The following is a 16,289-nucleotide window of genomic DNA, read 5'->3' as shown; positions in this document are numbered from 1 at the left end:
TTAAAAAACAATTCTTCTCCGTGTGGAAATGTCTCTGGAAGATTCAGATCTGGGCTACAGGCAGACCAACACAAAAAAGACAATCTATATTTTATGACTGTTTTTAACACTGGATTCTATAACATGAGATAATTTAAGTCATTAGTTCATTTCAAGAGTGATTTGCTGATTTGGTTACAACAAAAAATATGACAAAAAGAATCCTACATAACCATGTAGAAGTTAATCTGACGATTGATTTGATACTTGTCATTTGAAAGGCAGTTAAGATGCAGTGTGATAGAAAGTCTTGTGATACTATCGTTCTACCAAAGACTGGGTTGGTGGTTTTTGGATTAGGATGGGAAGAATCAGAAAGAAAAATTGGTAAAACACCCATCTCAAAGCAAGCAGGCTCTTAGCTGCAGGGAAAATTCAGAAAGGAGGCTTGTTCTTTTATAACATTTGTTCCTTCAATAAATATTCATTCAACAAATAAGCATTTGTTTAGACAACAGAGATACAAAGATGAAAAGATGCGATCCTTCCCTCAAGGATTTAATAATCTGTTATCTACTGTAATAAATCTCCATTTAGGCAAAATTTGAATATACAATGCAGATTGTATCTATTAAAAAGAGGCTGGCATATTAATTCACAAGCTTATGTATGTACTTCACAGATTGTCTATTTCTCTGATTATGTAGTTTGGGAGCCAAAGTCACCTTTATAGGAGAGCATGGAGGCTTCAGAAAAAAACGAATGAACTATCTCCGGCCATTAAGAAATAAACATTAAAACAGCAGGTGGAAATAAGGGCTATCTTTCTTAGGAAGGGCTAGAATTGTGGATGCTTCCTCAGTCCTTAGATGGTTCAAAGCTGGGTAGAAGGGAGGCAACTTCCCTCACACTGGGTTCCCTGCTGCACTGTCCCCCTGCTCCTACTCAGCATTGGTTTAGGTGGGAAGCTATGCTGGAGGGGAAAGAAATTTGCTTCTCTGGTCTTATCTTCCTGCTTCCCCAAATCCCTGCCTTCCTACATTAGTAAGTCAGGAACATGATCACTTTAAGGACAGCAAAGCATCTATATCTAATAGAAAGTTAAATATACAGTTCCTGGTATTTACCCCTGGGCCACTTTATTTGTCCTTTAACCGTAATTCTACACAATTCTTGTCTTTTGATCTGTGTTAAGAGGATAATGCAGTGAGAATAGCATTGGTTTGAGGTACAAACAATCCTGGATGTTAATCACTCTTGCAATTACCAGGTCTGTAATCTTGGGAAAATGAGCATTGCTGAAGTGGAATTTTATCATCTGAAAAGTATGGATTATAATATAATACTGTACTTACAAGGGTAGCTGACTGATTTTTTAAAAAAAAGGCTAAATGCTTTATTAGGTGAAAATTAAGGTCTAAGAAAATTCCCACCCGTTTGAATTATATTTACCCCTTAATGTAGGAAGGCAGTTCAGATTTACACTAAGCTTATTATAGCTCCTCAGTGTTCAGAATCTCTCTCAAGGACTTAGGACAAATCCCCACCTGTTCCCAGGGTTGAGTATCCTGATGACAATAGAACTCCTGGGTAGCCTTCCCTGGTGCCTCAGACTTCCAAGTAGATATGCAGATGAGACCCTCACTGTGACCACTGCCACACTTGGAACCAAAGTATCTCCATGTTTTCAAGCCTTCTGTTTATTTGTTTTAATGTACAAGTAACCATAATCCAAGCTCCAACCCTGTGCGAATGCAAGAAGTCCAGTCCCTAACCTAAGTATTTTTGGGAATCCCCCAGAATGTGCTTATAGGTTCCAAAAACCTTATTCTTGGTTGCCTCTTGGGCACCCCTAGCTCTGTGTCACTGCTCTAGTTTTCTTTCCCCATCTTGTTTAGAATTCTTCATGCTGGCAGATCTTTCCAGTCTCCTTTCCCCCAAACTTTGACAAAGACTCTTCTTTTCAAGGGCTCCAAAGCGCTGGCAATATAAGCTCCTGTGTTTGACTGACTTTACAAAAAAGTAGACATCATTAGAAGGACATATGAACACTCATCAAGAGAATAAAAATTTAATGTTAGATATCATTGCCTGAGAGTCCATTAACTTCCCCCCTCATAGGAAATACTACTGGTTCTTAGCTAACCCTAGTCATACTAACCCTAGTTATACAAAAATTGCTGGGGTTTTACACTTTTCTCCTGGACCAAGGATCTATCTTTGATAGCCACTCACCCCAAATTCAAGAAACCTACACCCATGGCACAGTCCCTGCCAGAGAAAGTAAAAATTTAATGAGCATATACTCAGGAACACATTGTTGCAACAACTTTGCCTTTTCTCTCCTCCTTTATTATTGCTTTTTCTTTCCTTTTTGTCTCATTCCCAGCAGTATATAAACAGACAGTACTGTTTGACATCTTTTTAAAAAAAAAGAAAAGTTCCCTTGATATTAGATTGCCTATAGTTACCTCTCCATTGCTCTGCACCCTTCATAGCAAAACTTGGAAGTGCCATCTACATTCTGTCCATATTTGCTGACTTCTCTTCCTCTTCTCTTCTTTCTTGAACCTACTCTATTCGATCTTCTGTCCTCAATAATCCACTGACTCAGCTTTTGTCAAGATCACCAATGAAATCTACATGGCAAATCTTAGTCTCATTATACGTGGTCCATCTGTAGCATTTGACACATTGACACTCTACTTCTTGAGACACTTGCTTCTCCAGACTCTGGGCCACCCCCTTTTTGGTTTTCCTCCTCAATTAGTAGCAGCTTCTTCTCCTTTGCTGGTTCCTGAACCTTCGACAAGAGAGTGCCCAGGGCTCAGTCTAGTGAGCCTCTTCTCTATCTACACTCATTCCATTAGTAATTTCATCCTCTCTCATGGCTTTCAGTAACGTTTAAACACTGGTGAAGCCGAAACATATATCTGCCTATTCAAAGAAATGTCTACTAAGCAAATCAGGTTAACACTTAGCAAAAACAACTTCTGATAGACCCTAAGCTTACTCTTTTTTATCAATCTTACAACTTCCCAGCCCCTTAAAATAGTTTTATTTAGTTTTACAGAAATCTTTCATTTTTATTTGGATATTGGAACCCTACATTTATGTCACAGAATTTGGGAGCTGAAAAGAACAATAGGGATTAAATAATTTAATATCCTTGTTCATAAATAAAGAAATTGAAATTCAGAGAATTTATGTCCAAAATCACCCATGCAGAAGTAATGATTTTTTTAAAAATTGAATTTACTTATTTAATCTACTTAGATAATAAAGTATTTGAGGCATTTTCCTTAAAGCACTTCACAATAAAATAATAATAAAATATAAATACAAACTTTAAAAAGACTAGAGAAAATTTATATGAAAGTAGAAAATTTGAGCCCTAGTAAAAGATGCAATTAATATTATTTTAAATCTTGGAATGTCAGTAAATGTGCTGATTAGTTAGAAGATCATTTCAGACATGTTGAGAACAGTGGAGAATCTGATCTGGCCCAAAACTCAGAGGTGCGCCAGTCTCTGGGCATATTTATTAATATACTTTAAATAGTAATCAATCTTCAACATAAAACACTGCCAAACATTTGTGCTTGAAGTTTATTAGATATTTGCAATAGGCTGGAGCTATTTGGCATTGCCAAGTAAAGACGTACATTTTAATTTGGTTAGGCAACTGCTTCTTTATAATAGTTTATTTGCAATGATTAATCATTTGAGACCTGCCTGTAGACACAAGGCACTGCATTATAAATCACGTCTTATTTTCATTCATAGAGAATGAAATGATGTTCATTTTTTGCACATGATTTATCATTTGCAGGTTGTATCTGCTATCTGTGTGGGCTAGGAAAAATGGATGGATTGTCTTATTAAAAATTCTTCACCTTTTGCTATTATATTCTTCGTATAGCCAGAGAAAAACCATGAGCAGGGACTATTCCATATCCCAATATTAAGCTGTAGTGAATTACCAATGGAAAGAAAGGTTATGGATGAGTTTCTTTGTTATCAGATAAGCGAAATACATGCCAGCATCTGGATTTTCAAATCATTTCATACAGGTATCATTTGATCTGTTGTTTTTTTTTTAACGATACCTACGTACTATTTACATATACTGTCTTCTTTCAGAAGCATGGGAGTAATATAGGTGTTCTGCCTTGAGATAAGAGTTCTTTTCCCTTTGATGCAATTCCCTCCAGCTCTCAATGATATGTAATCTCAAAGTTAAAACATTTGCTGCTGTTTTATGAAATGCCACTCTCACTGCCTGAAATGTTCTTCTGTCCCCAACCTGCTATTGTGAAAGCTGGTCAACAGGGCCATTGTCACTGTTTGGTGACAATGGTAGGTTGTCTACTGTAATCCTATTAGGATTATTCAGATGAGGTTATAAGGAAAGTTAATCAAACATCAAGAGCAAATAGTATTCAGAGCTTTAGGACCAGACTTGCATTACAATCCTAGCACTGACAGTTATTATGTGTCTTTTGACAGTTTACCTCTCTAGCTTGCAAATTCCTTATGTGCACAATGGGGCTTTTAAAAAATGCATCTCATAGGGTTGTCCTGAGGGTTGAATGAGCACTGGCATAAAGAAAAGCTTTCACAATTGTTATTTACTGCTGATATTACACATAAGGTTAGGGAAAATACTTTAATCTATCTGAATCTCAGACTTATCTGTAAAGTGGAAAATAATAATATTTCTGCAGAATTTCCCTTGGTTTTTGATACAATGCATGTAAAACAGCACAGTATTTGGATGTAATAGGTGATCAATCATTTTATTGCATCTGCCAAGCTGAGTCTATGATATTTCTCTGGCCTCTTATTTTTTTATCATCACTGTCAATTAATATTTATTTAGTAAACAGAGTGTTAGGGGTATGTTCAGAGTGATATTCTTGGCAAATAAACAGGAAGTACAATGTATAGATTAGAGCACAGATAATCTAGGTTCTAATCCCAGCTCTGCCATTTACTAGTCTTGTGACCTTCAGCAAATTATATAACCAATCTGTGCCTCAGATTCCTTATCCCTAAAGTGGGAATGCTGTAGTGCCTATCTGGTCGAATTGTTGTGAGAATTAAATGAATGAATATATATAATGCACTTCAAGTAGTATCTGACACACAACAAGTGCTAAATAAGTATTTGCTATTTTTGTTCCCCCAAAGAGGGTCCAAAACACATCGTTTCAAACTCATACACACACATACACACTTGCATTTACTGACTTACTTGCCTATCTACCTTGGCTGGTCAAGGCTGAATAAGAGCATGCAATAATTTACCCAATATTGAATTTAGCTGAGAGATTAGTTTTGAACTATGTGTAAAGTAGATTCTAACAAGGCAAATTATTTCCTTATTATAGGGAAAATGAGTATGACCTTGAAGACACACCAATTTATGGTAACTTAGATAATGTGGTCCCAGGTAAGTTTTATTTTTCCAGAAATTAAATTTATTTATAAATCAATTACCTCACTTAATTCCACAAAGAATTTGAGGTAGCTTATTTTTTGTCACAGTCACATTTAAACGTTCCAATGGTAACCATAAATTCAGTATTTTTAGCATATCATTTAGCATATATTTCCAAAGCTGCATATCATAAATCATATTGCAACATTCAGTGTAAATCAACATCCTGTTTTTCTCTATTCTCTTTATTTTACTCTAGTAGTAATGAGAATACCGGAAGACTCTATTACCATGAATTTTGACACACACAGAATTCTATGAAATAAAGTTATTTCTAGAACAGTAAATGACCCAGGAAAACAGTGCTTTACACTCTGTGTATAAAAGCAAATCTACAGTGAATAATTTGGAACAAAGAACACATTCTCTGGTTTCTCTTGTTTTAACTGGTTCTTTTAAAGTAGAGAACCTAGGTTTACACTGATGACAAGCAGGGAAAGAGAAGCGCCAAACCATCACTGAGTGGGTTATACATTTTTTTGTTCTTTTGTAGCAAGTACTCTTCAATTCCCAGCAACCCTTATTACTTGAAATATCCCAACCACCCCAAAAATAAAATGCCCCTAAATGCCTCAGAACAAACAGCTGTGATCTAATTCCAGCGCTCTGATGAGAGAAGCTGTTGAGAGTAACGCTAGCATTTAACACTATCCTTGCCCTGTAAGAAGTTCACTTAATTCATGATAGGAGACTTGGGGGTTAATTCCTGTTGATCTCTGAGTCTCAAACACAGAGATTTCCAGTAATGGGCTAAATTTATCTGAATCTCTATATATCAAAACAGTATGGAATCTCCTAACGTTACACACATGAGAATTTTATAGGAGTCAAGAATTTATTTAATTTTTGTCTTTCCCCCCATGGTAAAGTGTCCTCTAAACTCTGCACTCTGAGGAATCAGAAACTATTTTTCAGGAATAGACTATTAAAAATAACTTTCCTTCCCATTTCCCCTTGCAGAATTTTGGTGCCCACCTGTAATATCTGAGGACTTAATTTCTTATGTATTCTGGTGGCTCAAAGCCCACCATATCTGCAGTAGCCATGTCTAATAAGCACAGGTGTCACTCCTACAGGTTCTGATTTAGTAGTTCCAAGATAGAGCTCAGGAACTTGCTATTTAACAAGCCTTCCAGGTGATTCTAATGCATGTTTTCCATGACCCATGCTTTGAGAAACATCACCCTACGGGCCAGTTCTCTGCATTGCTTTTCAGAAAGGGTTGAATGATTTTGAAGTACCTTGTATTATAGTAAACATATATTTTTATCTATGGGGTCAAACTGGTGCAATCCACATCTCTGCCAGGTTACTTGCCATCCTACAAGTCATTAACTCTCCTTCTTCTCCCTTTTAAATAGGAGTATCTGGGGAAAGAAAGGTACGGATGATTCAGTAAGCATCCCCACAGGATGAAATAAGTGCAGCAGGTCTGCTGGCTGGTGGACATGTACAAAAACACCCAAGTACTTAGTAAAAGCATTATACACCCCAGACCCTCAAAACAGCCTGGCTGAACTGTCCTGTCACTGATTTATGGGATGACAAACATAATCTAAACCCTCTTTTTCAAAAATGGTATATAAGGTTAAGAAGGCCTCTTAGTAAAATGTCTTACTTAGGGAAAAAATTACCAAATCGTAATCATCAATATATGTGCTCTGTGCTTTATGCCATCTGCACCATTTGTAATCACGCTTAAAGAGAACACAGACAATCCTTTAACTCGTGGGATCTCAATAATATCTAAATGGTAGTTTAAGTTGAGATTGTCATGTCTTACAATGGTATAAAAAAATTAATATGATCTAGTCCTTATCCCAAGTGACCTTCTTTTGTCTAATTGTTAATGCTGTAGGCCAACAGACTTCTCCACAGTCTGATCTGCAGAGCAGTTTGTGCTTCCTTACCTCTTTGTTTCTTCACAAAGAAGCCTAGTCAAATGATCCCTGAAGGTTTCACATTTATAGCTAAATGTTGTTTGGGTCATGTATTTTTATTCATGCCAGGATTTTTTATTTTTCCATTGTAAATCTCTTTTCCACTCCCAAGAACCAGTGGATGAAAACTACTATGAACAAATGAAAGCCCAGCCAGAGAGATCTGTGAACAAACTGCAAGACGCCCCACCTTCACAGGTAAGTCTTGTTTTCCGTATCAAGGGCCAAGTTCAGCCTAGGTCATAGCACAGCTGCATGTTTCAAGAGCATAAAAGCAGCACATTCTGATAAACATCAGAAGCAGCCTGTTAGAAATTTTGCATTCTGAGTCGGTGTCAAATCTGGAGCCTGAGCTCTAATGAAAAGCTCAAAGGCAAATAAATAGTACTCAGAGCTACACTTAAAGAGTCAAAATTACGTACAACTACAAAGGCAGTAGATTTCAAGGGAAAAGTGGATTCTCTTCCTAAAGTATTAGTTAAGCTTTTCCTTTCAGAGGGAAAAAAAAATTACATGTATCATAGAAATAAATATAAACGGTGACACATGCAGAATTCTCAGAAGACCTAGATGTCGGGAATTTATGGCAGATGGGGAGAAAGAGACCTTTAGTGAAAAGATAAATTAACTAACTATAAAAGACCATACTTCTGTTTTATTTTTTTAAAATGAGTGTAAATTTAATACAAGTCCTATGGCTATGGTCTTATGACAGGAGATTTACATGTGGCTTGTGTGGAGATAGGCAGGACTAAAGCCTAAGTAGAAACAGAAAAACCCAGGAAGAAATGGGTAGTTTATCTTTTTACTACCACAATCAGTTCAGCATCCTCAGACATAGCACTGCCATTCACGATTCTTAGCATACGTGAGGCTGAAATGTTATAAATTTCAGTTTTGATGGTTCTTTCTTCTCCTCGATCTCGTCCCTTTTATTATGTGCTCTTGTGCTATTCCCTAGAAACAGTCATAGGGCCAGCATTTCCTGTGCAGTTTTTACATGTCAGGCTTGTATTATGTGCTTTACAGGCATATCTTTTTAGATTCCTGTAAGGGAGACAGCACGGTTATTCCCATTTGACAGAGGCTTGCAAAAGATGAAAAACTTAACCTAGAGACTTAGAAACTAAGTGGGGAGACAGAATCCAAACTTAGTCCTGCCTAATAGAAAACACTCTCCTCCCAAAGATGGGTCAGAACTTGGAAACTTCCCATTAAGATAGAATTTCTCTTTTTCTTTGTAAAAAATCAAATTCTTGAAATTTTTATTAAGAAACCAAGATGTGGTGAGGTTTAAGCAAAATGTAAGGTCGTCCTCTCATGGGCAAATCTGTCATGTGATGTTCAATTAATTGTAAATGTATTTTTTAGATAAAAGATATGAAAAACTGCATGTTATAATATGATCTGCAAAATTCATGGTAATATTCATGACAATAAAGAGAAAACCTGTCAAGAAGGTTAAAATGTAACTACACCACCTGAAATGCAGAGATTCACAGGACCTTAGTTATGAAAGAACTGAGAATTCTGAGTAGAAGTTGCTGTTTAAAACATGTAAATTAAACAGGCCAGCTTTATTTGTGCTGCGTCTGGTTTTTACTCAACTGGAAATTGTGCAAAGCCTTAAAATATCTTTCAAAGTCTGCTACTTTATAAATTATATATTTAAAGACACTTCTAAGGAGACTAGTCTTCATTCTATTTCACCCTTCTGACAAATTTAATTTCAAAAATTATTTCTTTTCTTTCTTTTCTTTTTTTTTTTGCGGTATGCGGGCCTCTCACTGTTGTGGCCTCTCCCGTTGTGGAGCACAGGCTCTGGACGCGCAGGCTCAGAGGCCACAGCTCACGGGCCCAGCCGCTCTGCGGCACGTGGGATCTTCCCACCAGGGCACGAACCTGTGTCCCCTGCATTGGCAGGCGGACTCCCAACCACTGCGCCACCAGGGAAGCTCAATTTCAAAAATTAGAAGTAATCTCTTTGGTTTTTTAAATTAATTTTTATTGGAGTATAGTTGATTTACAATGTTGTGTTAGTTTCAGGTGTTCAGCAAAGTAAATCAGTTATACATATACGTATATTCACTCTTTTTCAGATTCTATTCCCAGATAGGTCATTACAGAGTATTGCGTAGAGTTCCCTGTGCTATACAGTAGGTTCTTATTAGTTATCTATTTTACATATAGTAGTGTGTATATGTCAATCCCAATCTCCCAGTTTATCCCACCCAGAAGTCATCTCTTCATACTTGATCAATTCCATTTTATTAGAATGACCATTATCATCAAAAACACTACCCAGGGCTTCCCTGGTGGCGCAGTGGTTGAGAGTCCGCCTGCCGATGCAGGCGACACAGGTTCGTGTCCCGGTCCGGGAAGATCCCACATGCCGCGGAGTGGCTGGGCCCGTGAGCCATGGCCACTGAGCCTGCGCGTCCAGAGCCTGTGCTCCACAACGGGAGAGGCCACAACAGCGAGAGGCCCGCATACCGCAAAAAAAAACAAAAAACAAAAAACAAAAAAAAAAACACTACCCAGTTAGCTACTATGATACATAGTTTCTTTGGTCAATTACAAAAGCATAACGAACCTATAATATAATGCAATAAAGCCTGATGGATAAAGTGTTTGTCGGAAAAGGGAATAAGCTTCTTGTCCTTTGAAAATGATGTGTACAATTCAGAAGTTGTAATTTCAGTATCTAAGTCTACTATTAACTAGGAAGAGATGATCAGGAAACCTAACGATAAAATGAGTTCATGAGAGTTCTCATGTCTTAAAAAAATTTGAAGGATGCAAGTGTGAACTTGTTTCTCTTCTCTTATCCTCCTGTTAAAACCTCTCACCTATCCCTCCTTTCCCTCCTATGTCAGAAGCAACCTCTCCTCTTTCCAAAGCCAATACTCCTACTTGTACTCTTGAGTATTTCTCCTATTTCCTTCAAGATCTTGCACATTCAATTATTTAATTTGTCTCCATTTCTTTCTTTAAACGAATTACTACTGACCTACTAATATACACAAATCCCTGCAATATTTAAAAACAAATAAAACAACAAAGCTCTACTTCAACCTGTTTTTCTCTCTAATTCCTAAACTGGTGTTTACTTTCTTCCATGGTTTCCATTTCTTTTCATAGATACAAATTCTTTTTTCCCTGTCTATATTTTCCATGCATCTATTCAAGTAGAACAACACTCTGGAAGTCACAAATGACTATTACACGTACACATTGTGGTCCTTTCTCAGGACTCTTGTTCATTGAACTCTGCAGGACTTGATAAAGCGGACCAGTTGTTGACCAGACATACATTACTTGCTTTCAGTTATAAGTGCAAAAACCCAATTCAAACCACTTTAGCATAAAAGGGAAATCACTGGCTCATGTAACTGGGAGACGAAAGGGTGTCTTGTGTTTTTGAAATGATTGAATATGAGAGCTCTCTCCATTTCTTCACCCTCCTTCTCTGTTACTGACTTCATTCTCTACTATTACCAACAGACTCTTCCATTGAGGCTGGGAAAGCCACTGGAGACTCAGATTTTCTTCCTCCCAAATCCAGAAAAAGATATCTTTTCTATTTCTGCAACTGTACCTCAATCCCAAAGATGCCATGTAATTGGCTCTACTGAAGTCACATGTCCACCCTTGGGCCAACTTCTGTTGGCAGGAGGATGGGTAGTGTAATTGGTTCCAGCCTGGGTTGCATGCTTAATCCTGTGCTAAGCTTGGAGTACAGTATTGTGATTGATAGGCTCTCCAGGACCAGATAGAAGAGGGAAATTTCCTAAAGGAAAATGGAGAATTTATCAAAGAAAGAGAATAGAACAAAGTGCTGGACAGTCAAAAAAGATATCCACCCCTTTGTATTACCAAGTGTCTTTTGGTTATCTTTCTAACTTCACTGACATCTTCTCTATCTATCTAGTCAAAGGCAAGGCAGGTCTGAAAAGCATGAGGTGTATTCAGGAAGCAGTGAAATGTCCAGTTTGCTTGAAATAGAGAGTTTATGTAGGTGAGTACTGGGAATCAAAATAGAAAGTGTGGAAGTATAAGCATAGAAAACCTTGAATGCCATGCTATAAAATTCAGATTCTAGGCTAAAATTTTTGAGACAGAATGGTAAAATATTGAAGTTATGCCTTAGGAAGATAACTTGAAGACAGTATATGGGCTAACTGGCAGAGTGTAGAGACTCAAGCAAAGATACAAGTTACCTATCTTCTATACAATTTTCCAGAAATGATTATTTTACAAATAAAAAGTCAGACAAACATACAAGAGAGGTTGTAAATAGAGCCATCCCCCTGCCTGGTAGAGAAGATTTAAGACATTTAACTTTTAGCATGAAAACAAGTGCCTACAGGGAGAAGCTTATCCATGCATAGGGGTTTTGTTAATCCAAATGTTGCTTTCTTTACCCTAGACTCCACAAATTGATATACCTTTGGCTTACTCTGAATGGTAAATCCTTAATACAGAATATTTTGGTTTATTCAATAGCTGTCCTAAAGTTTAATTTAGCCTACAGCTCTGATAACCTTGAAAAACCAGGTTTGAATCGCGCAGGGCTGCTTAAACGCTGATTGTTTTCACCAGATGCATACTACAGTGCTACATGGTGAGGGGTTAGTTGAATTTGTGGATGCGGAACTGCGGAAATGGAGGGGCTGACCGTAAAATTATATATGAATTTTTACCTGCTCAAGGGGTTGGCATCCCTAACCCCCATGTTGTTCAAGGGTCCACTGTATATTATCTCTATTTGCTAATAATGTTGTAAGATAGGTACTCTCATTTTATAGCAAGAGGCTCAAAATAGTTAAAACAAACAAACAAATAAAAACTGCCCAAGGTCCCACGACCAGTATATTACAGAGCCGGAATTCAATCCTAAACTTTCAAACACCAAATTCAAGGTCTTGTCTTCAGGCCTATTGCTTTCCCCAAGTTTCTCTAGTCTCCTGCCCTTCTTATTCTAGTACTGACGCAGCTCTAGGCCAGAGAGGACTACCAGGCTTTCTTGGATGCAAATGAGTATCTCCAAGACCAAACTAAAGGGGCTCAAACAGGATCTGGGGACAGGTAGGCAAGAAGGAAGTAAAAAAAAGGAAAAAAAGGAAAAAATGGGAAAATGGGAAATGCAATTCTTGCCAAATGCCAGTCATATAAATGGACAGCTAACCTTATACTTTTTTTTTTTATAACGTAGCAAACACATATAGTTCTTTTTTTTTTAACCCGATTTTAATATTTATTTATTGCTGTGTTGGGTCTTTGTTGCTGTACGTGGGCTTTCTCCAGTTATGGCGAGTGGGGGCTACTCTTTGTTGCAGTGCACGGGCTTCTCATTGCCGTGGCTTCTCTTATTGCAGAGCACAGGCTCTAGGCATGCGGGCTTCAGTAGTTGTGGCACATGGGCTCAGTAGCTGTGGCATGCGGACTCTAGAGCACAGGCTCAGTAGTTGTGGCACACGGGCTTAGTTACTCTGCGGCATGTGGGATCTTTCTGGGCCAGGGATTGAACCCGTGTCCCCTGCATTGGCAGGAGGATTCTTAACCACTGTGCTACCAGGGAAGTCCCTAACATTATACTTCTGGGTCTCAAAAATGTAGAAAAATTTGGGAGTTTTGCGGGTACCATCAAATGACCAAGTATTAAACATATGTAAAGCAGATTTTTGATTGGTTAAATTCCTTCCGGTCATGCTTTGTTCCCAGTTTAACAAATTAGTATTGTTACTTGATAGGCAAAACACAGGGCAGGCACTCCCTGAGGTGAAGGCAGGGGGAGAGACAGGTAAAAATCCATCTAAAAGGTTCATGTATATTTTGAGTATAAAAAGAAATAAAACTATACACACAAAAAGTTCACTTAAGCATTTTCCACCCCAAAGTCTTATCATCCTAATTGACAAATTTGGCAAATAAGGTAGCTGAAGCCCAGAAAACAAGCTGTGTGTTTTTTATAGGCCTTAGAAATACCCAGAGGTTATCAACGTTAAAGAATGGCTAACAGTGAAGAATTAATATACCTTTCTTTCTAGGAAACTGAAGTAAAGATGTTCTATGCCTCACTAGATCACAGCTGTGAGGGGAAGCGCAGAAAGCACAAGAAACAGAAAACTTATTTGTCAGACAAGGATGAAGATGGGCAGGTACATGCAATGGATATCAACCTTTCTAAGACCACTTTGGTGGACAGTTTCCCACCAGAAAGCCAGGCAATAGAGGAAAACATTCATGATGATCCCATCAGGCTGTTTGGATTGATCCGTGCACAGAAAGAAACTGTAAACTAGCTGGACTATGGATCTAGCTCAGTGACCCAGCTCTTACTGGAAGTGGTTGTTAAAGAAATGAAGACCCCATATGACACAACATGATTTGTCAGGGTGATGAGCTGATCGTCTGTTGGTGCGATGGTGGCTTACCTTTTATACAGAGCTTATGTTATACACAGCAAATGGAATACCATACAAATTAGTTATTTAAATTAGTTATTTGAATTCACTTAAAAAATACTGATGTAGTCAAATGTAAATGAAATCAAGTTTGCAAATTGATCCTGATAACAAAATCATAACTTCAAAACAATTATTAATACTCAGCGAAATAAACCAAAAAAAAAAGGTTTTAAGCATAAATATGTTCTGGATCATGTTGAAAGAGAAATGAAAGTCAATGTTTTTTTTTTAAACAGTTCTCGTTTCTCATCAATGTGAAACATCCCATAATTGGAAGAAATTTCTGACTGAAAGGCATGGGAGACATTAAAACTTATTTCTAAGAGAAGAGGGATAATCTTCTTAAGAAATACTTTTCACAAATGGAAATATCTTTATTACTTCTAAAAATTATTATAAAATTAATGCATATTCCTTGTAACAATAAACAGTATCAAAAAGAATTTAGATATTCTACTAGCCAGAGATAATTACTGTGATCAACTTTCTATATATTCTAGATGTTTTTCTGGGCATGACCATATATATACCCACATATATGACCATTAGTTGTTTTTTTAACCAAAAAAGAAAAAAGGGGAATGATTATTTTATACATATTATTTAAACTTTTTTCACTTAACAATAATATATTATAGATTTATTTCCACTGTTATTTTTAACTGTAACTAACTACAGTTATAATTTTAATGCCTGCATAGCATTTCATTGATTATACCAAAACTCATTTAAATAATTTTGAAGTACATTTAGCTCATTTCCAATCTCTGTTTTTTTGCTTTTACAAATAACATTGTAATGAGAATGCATCTCAGCACATAGTTGGTACTTGTCTGACTTCTCCTTGAGGCTAAATGTCTAGGAAAAGAACTGCTGCTTTAAAAGGTGTGCATTCTGTAAGTCTCTACAGAATATATTTCTGAAAGACCAAGAGTTCGGTCAAAGTGTGTGTCCTATTTAAACTCATAAGTGCTCTTAAATTGCCCTCCAAAAAAAAATTAAAAAAAAAACTTTCTATCTCTCTCCATTTGGAGTAGGCGTTTAATTCGGTCTCAAATCAACACTGACCAAGGAAATTGTACATGACGGCTATCAGTCCTGCCCTCTGACCAGAGCTTAGTCATGCTTTCTTCAATTGTTTGTGGAACTCCTGAGGCAGTGTATGTACTAAGTTATACAATGATGAGGGAAACTGAGACTCTGCACCCGTTGAACTACAGGCTAGGAGAAAAGATGAGTAACAGGTTAACAAAGAAAAGTGTAGCTACTAGTAAGAAAAATACTATTAAGAAAACAGAAGAAAGAGGTAATGGAGAGAGGGCATCACTGAAGAAGAAATTTTAATTCTGAGAACTGAACAATGAGAAGAAGCCACCCAAGTAAAGAGAGGAAGGAAGAGCACATTTTGTGGAAGAATTCTATCCATATTTGGAAGTGCCTACTTCTGTCAATAATTATTTTCCATTATGAATCTGTAGAAAATTAAATGCTGATGACAAAGTAAAATATTTTAAGTTGTCCACAATGCCATAGGAAAGACAAAAATACTAATATTTAAGTGCAGAAGGAATCAGGTTTCTGATTCCAGAGAAGAGCCAAGAAAAACCCACAACAAATAAAGTTAATAATTACATACTGACTTAAAGTTTTTATGTTTAATTTAAAATAAAATCTTTGCTATCATATATGCTTATGTTGTTGAATTTCTATATATACCATGGTTCAGTAAAAATAAAGTTAGATTGTATTTTTGGCAGTTGTTTTTTCCTGTAATTATTCCACATCATTCACTTACATTATTTACCTGGCACCTGGAAATATTTGAATTTTTTGCCTCTGGTTTATATCATTTGAATTCCAAAATATTTTAAAGTTTTTTGTACCAGATATATCTGATGCCCATTAGTCAGGAAGGTTTTTAGCTACAAATTTAAATTCTTTAATAGATATAAGGTTTTTCAAGTTACCTATTTCTTGTTGAGTGAACTTTGTAAATTTGTGTCTTTTGAGGAATTTGTCCCTCTCATCTAAGTTGTTAAATTTATTGGCATAAAGTTGTTCAAAATATTCTCATATTATTCTTTTAATATCTGTAGAATTGGTAGTGATTTCACTTCTCTTTGATACTGATAATTTTCTTCTTTTTTCCCCATCTAGAGATTTATCAATTTTATTGATTTCCTGAAGAACAAGTTATTGTTCACATAATTTTTCTATTGTTTTTACATTTTCTGTTTCATTGATTTACCCTCTGATCTATATTATATCCTTTCTTCTGCCTATTTTGTGTTTCATTTGTTCTTTTTTCAGCATTTTAAGGTGGAAACTGAGGTCATTAATATAAAACTTTTCTTGTCTAAAATAGGGATTTAGTCTCATAAATTTCCTGGTTGGGTT

General features: G+C 36.6%; 1 protein-coding gene across 1 annotated transcript in view; it reads left to right on the top strand.

The window, feature by feature from the left end:
• TRAT1 (T cell receptor associated transmembrane adaptor 1) overlaps positions 1-15,681 on the top strand; it is a 36,638-nt gene extending 20,957 nt beyond the window's left edge. The window contains exons 4-6 of the mRNA XM_024735317.1: positions 5,373-5,434; positions 7,535-7,620; positions 13,473-15,681. Of these exons, the coding sequence (XP_024591085.1) occupies positions 5,373-5,434; positions 7,535-7,620; positions 13,473-13,727 (403 nt within the window). The 3' untranslated portion in view covers positions 13,728-15,681. The remainder of the gene's footprint in view (positions 1-5,372; positions 5,435-7,534; positions 7,621-13,472) is intronic.
• Positions 15,682-16,289: the final 608 nt, after the last annotated feature.

Source organism: Neophocaena asiaeorientalis, unplaced genomic scaffold (assembly GCF_003031525.2).
Source record: "Neophocaena asiaeorientalis asiaeorientalis breed wild unplaced genomic scaffold, Neophocaena_asiaeorientalis_V1.1 scaffold136, whole genome shotgun sequence".
NCBI lineage: Eukaryota > Metazoa > Chordata > Mammalia > Artiodactyla > Phocoenidae > Neophocaena > Neophocaena asiaeorientalis.
The sequence above is the reverse complement of the archived record's forward strand: the minus strand, read 5'-3'. Positions and strand labels throughout refer to the sequence as shown.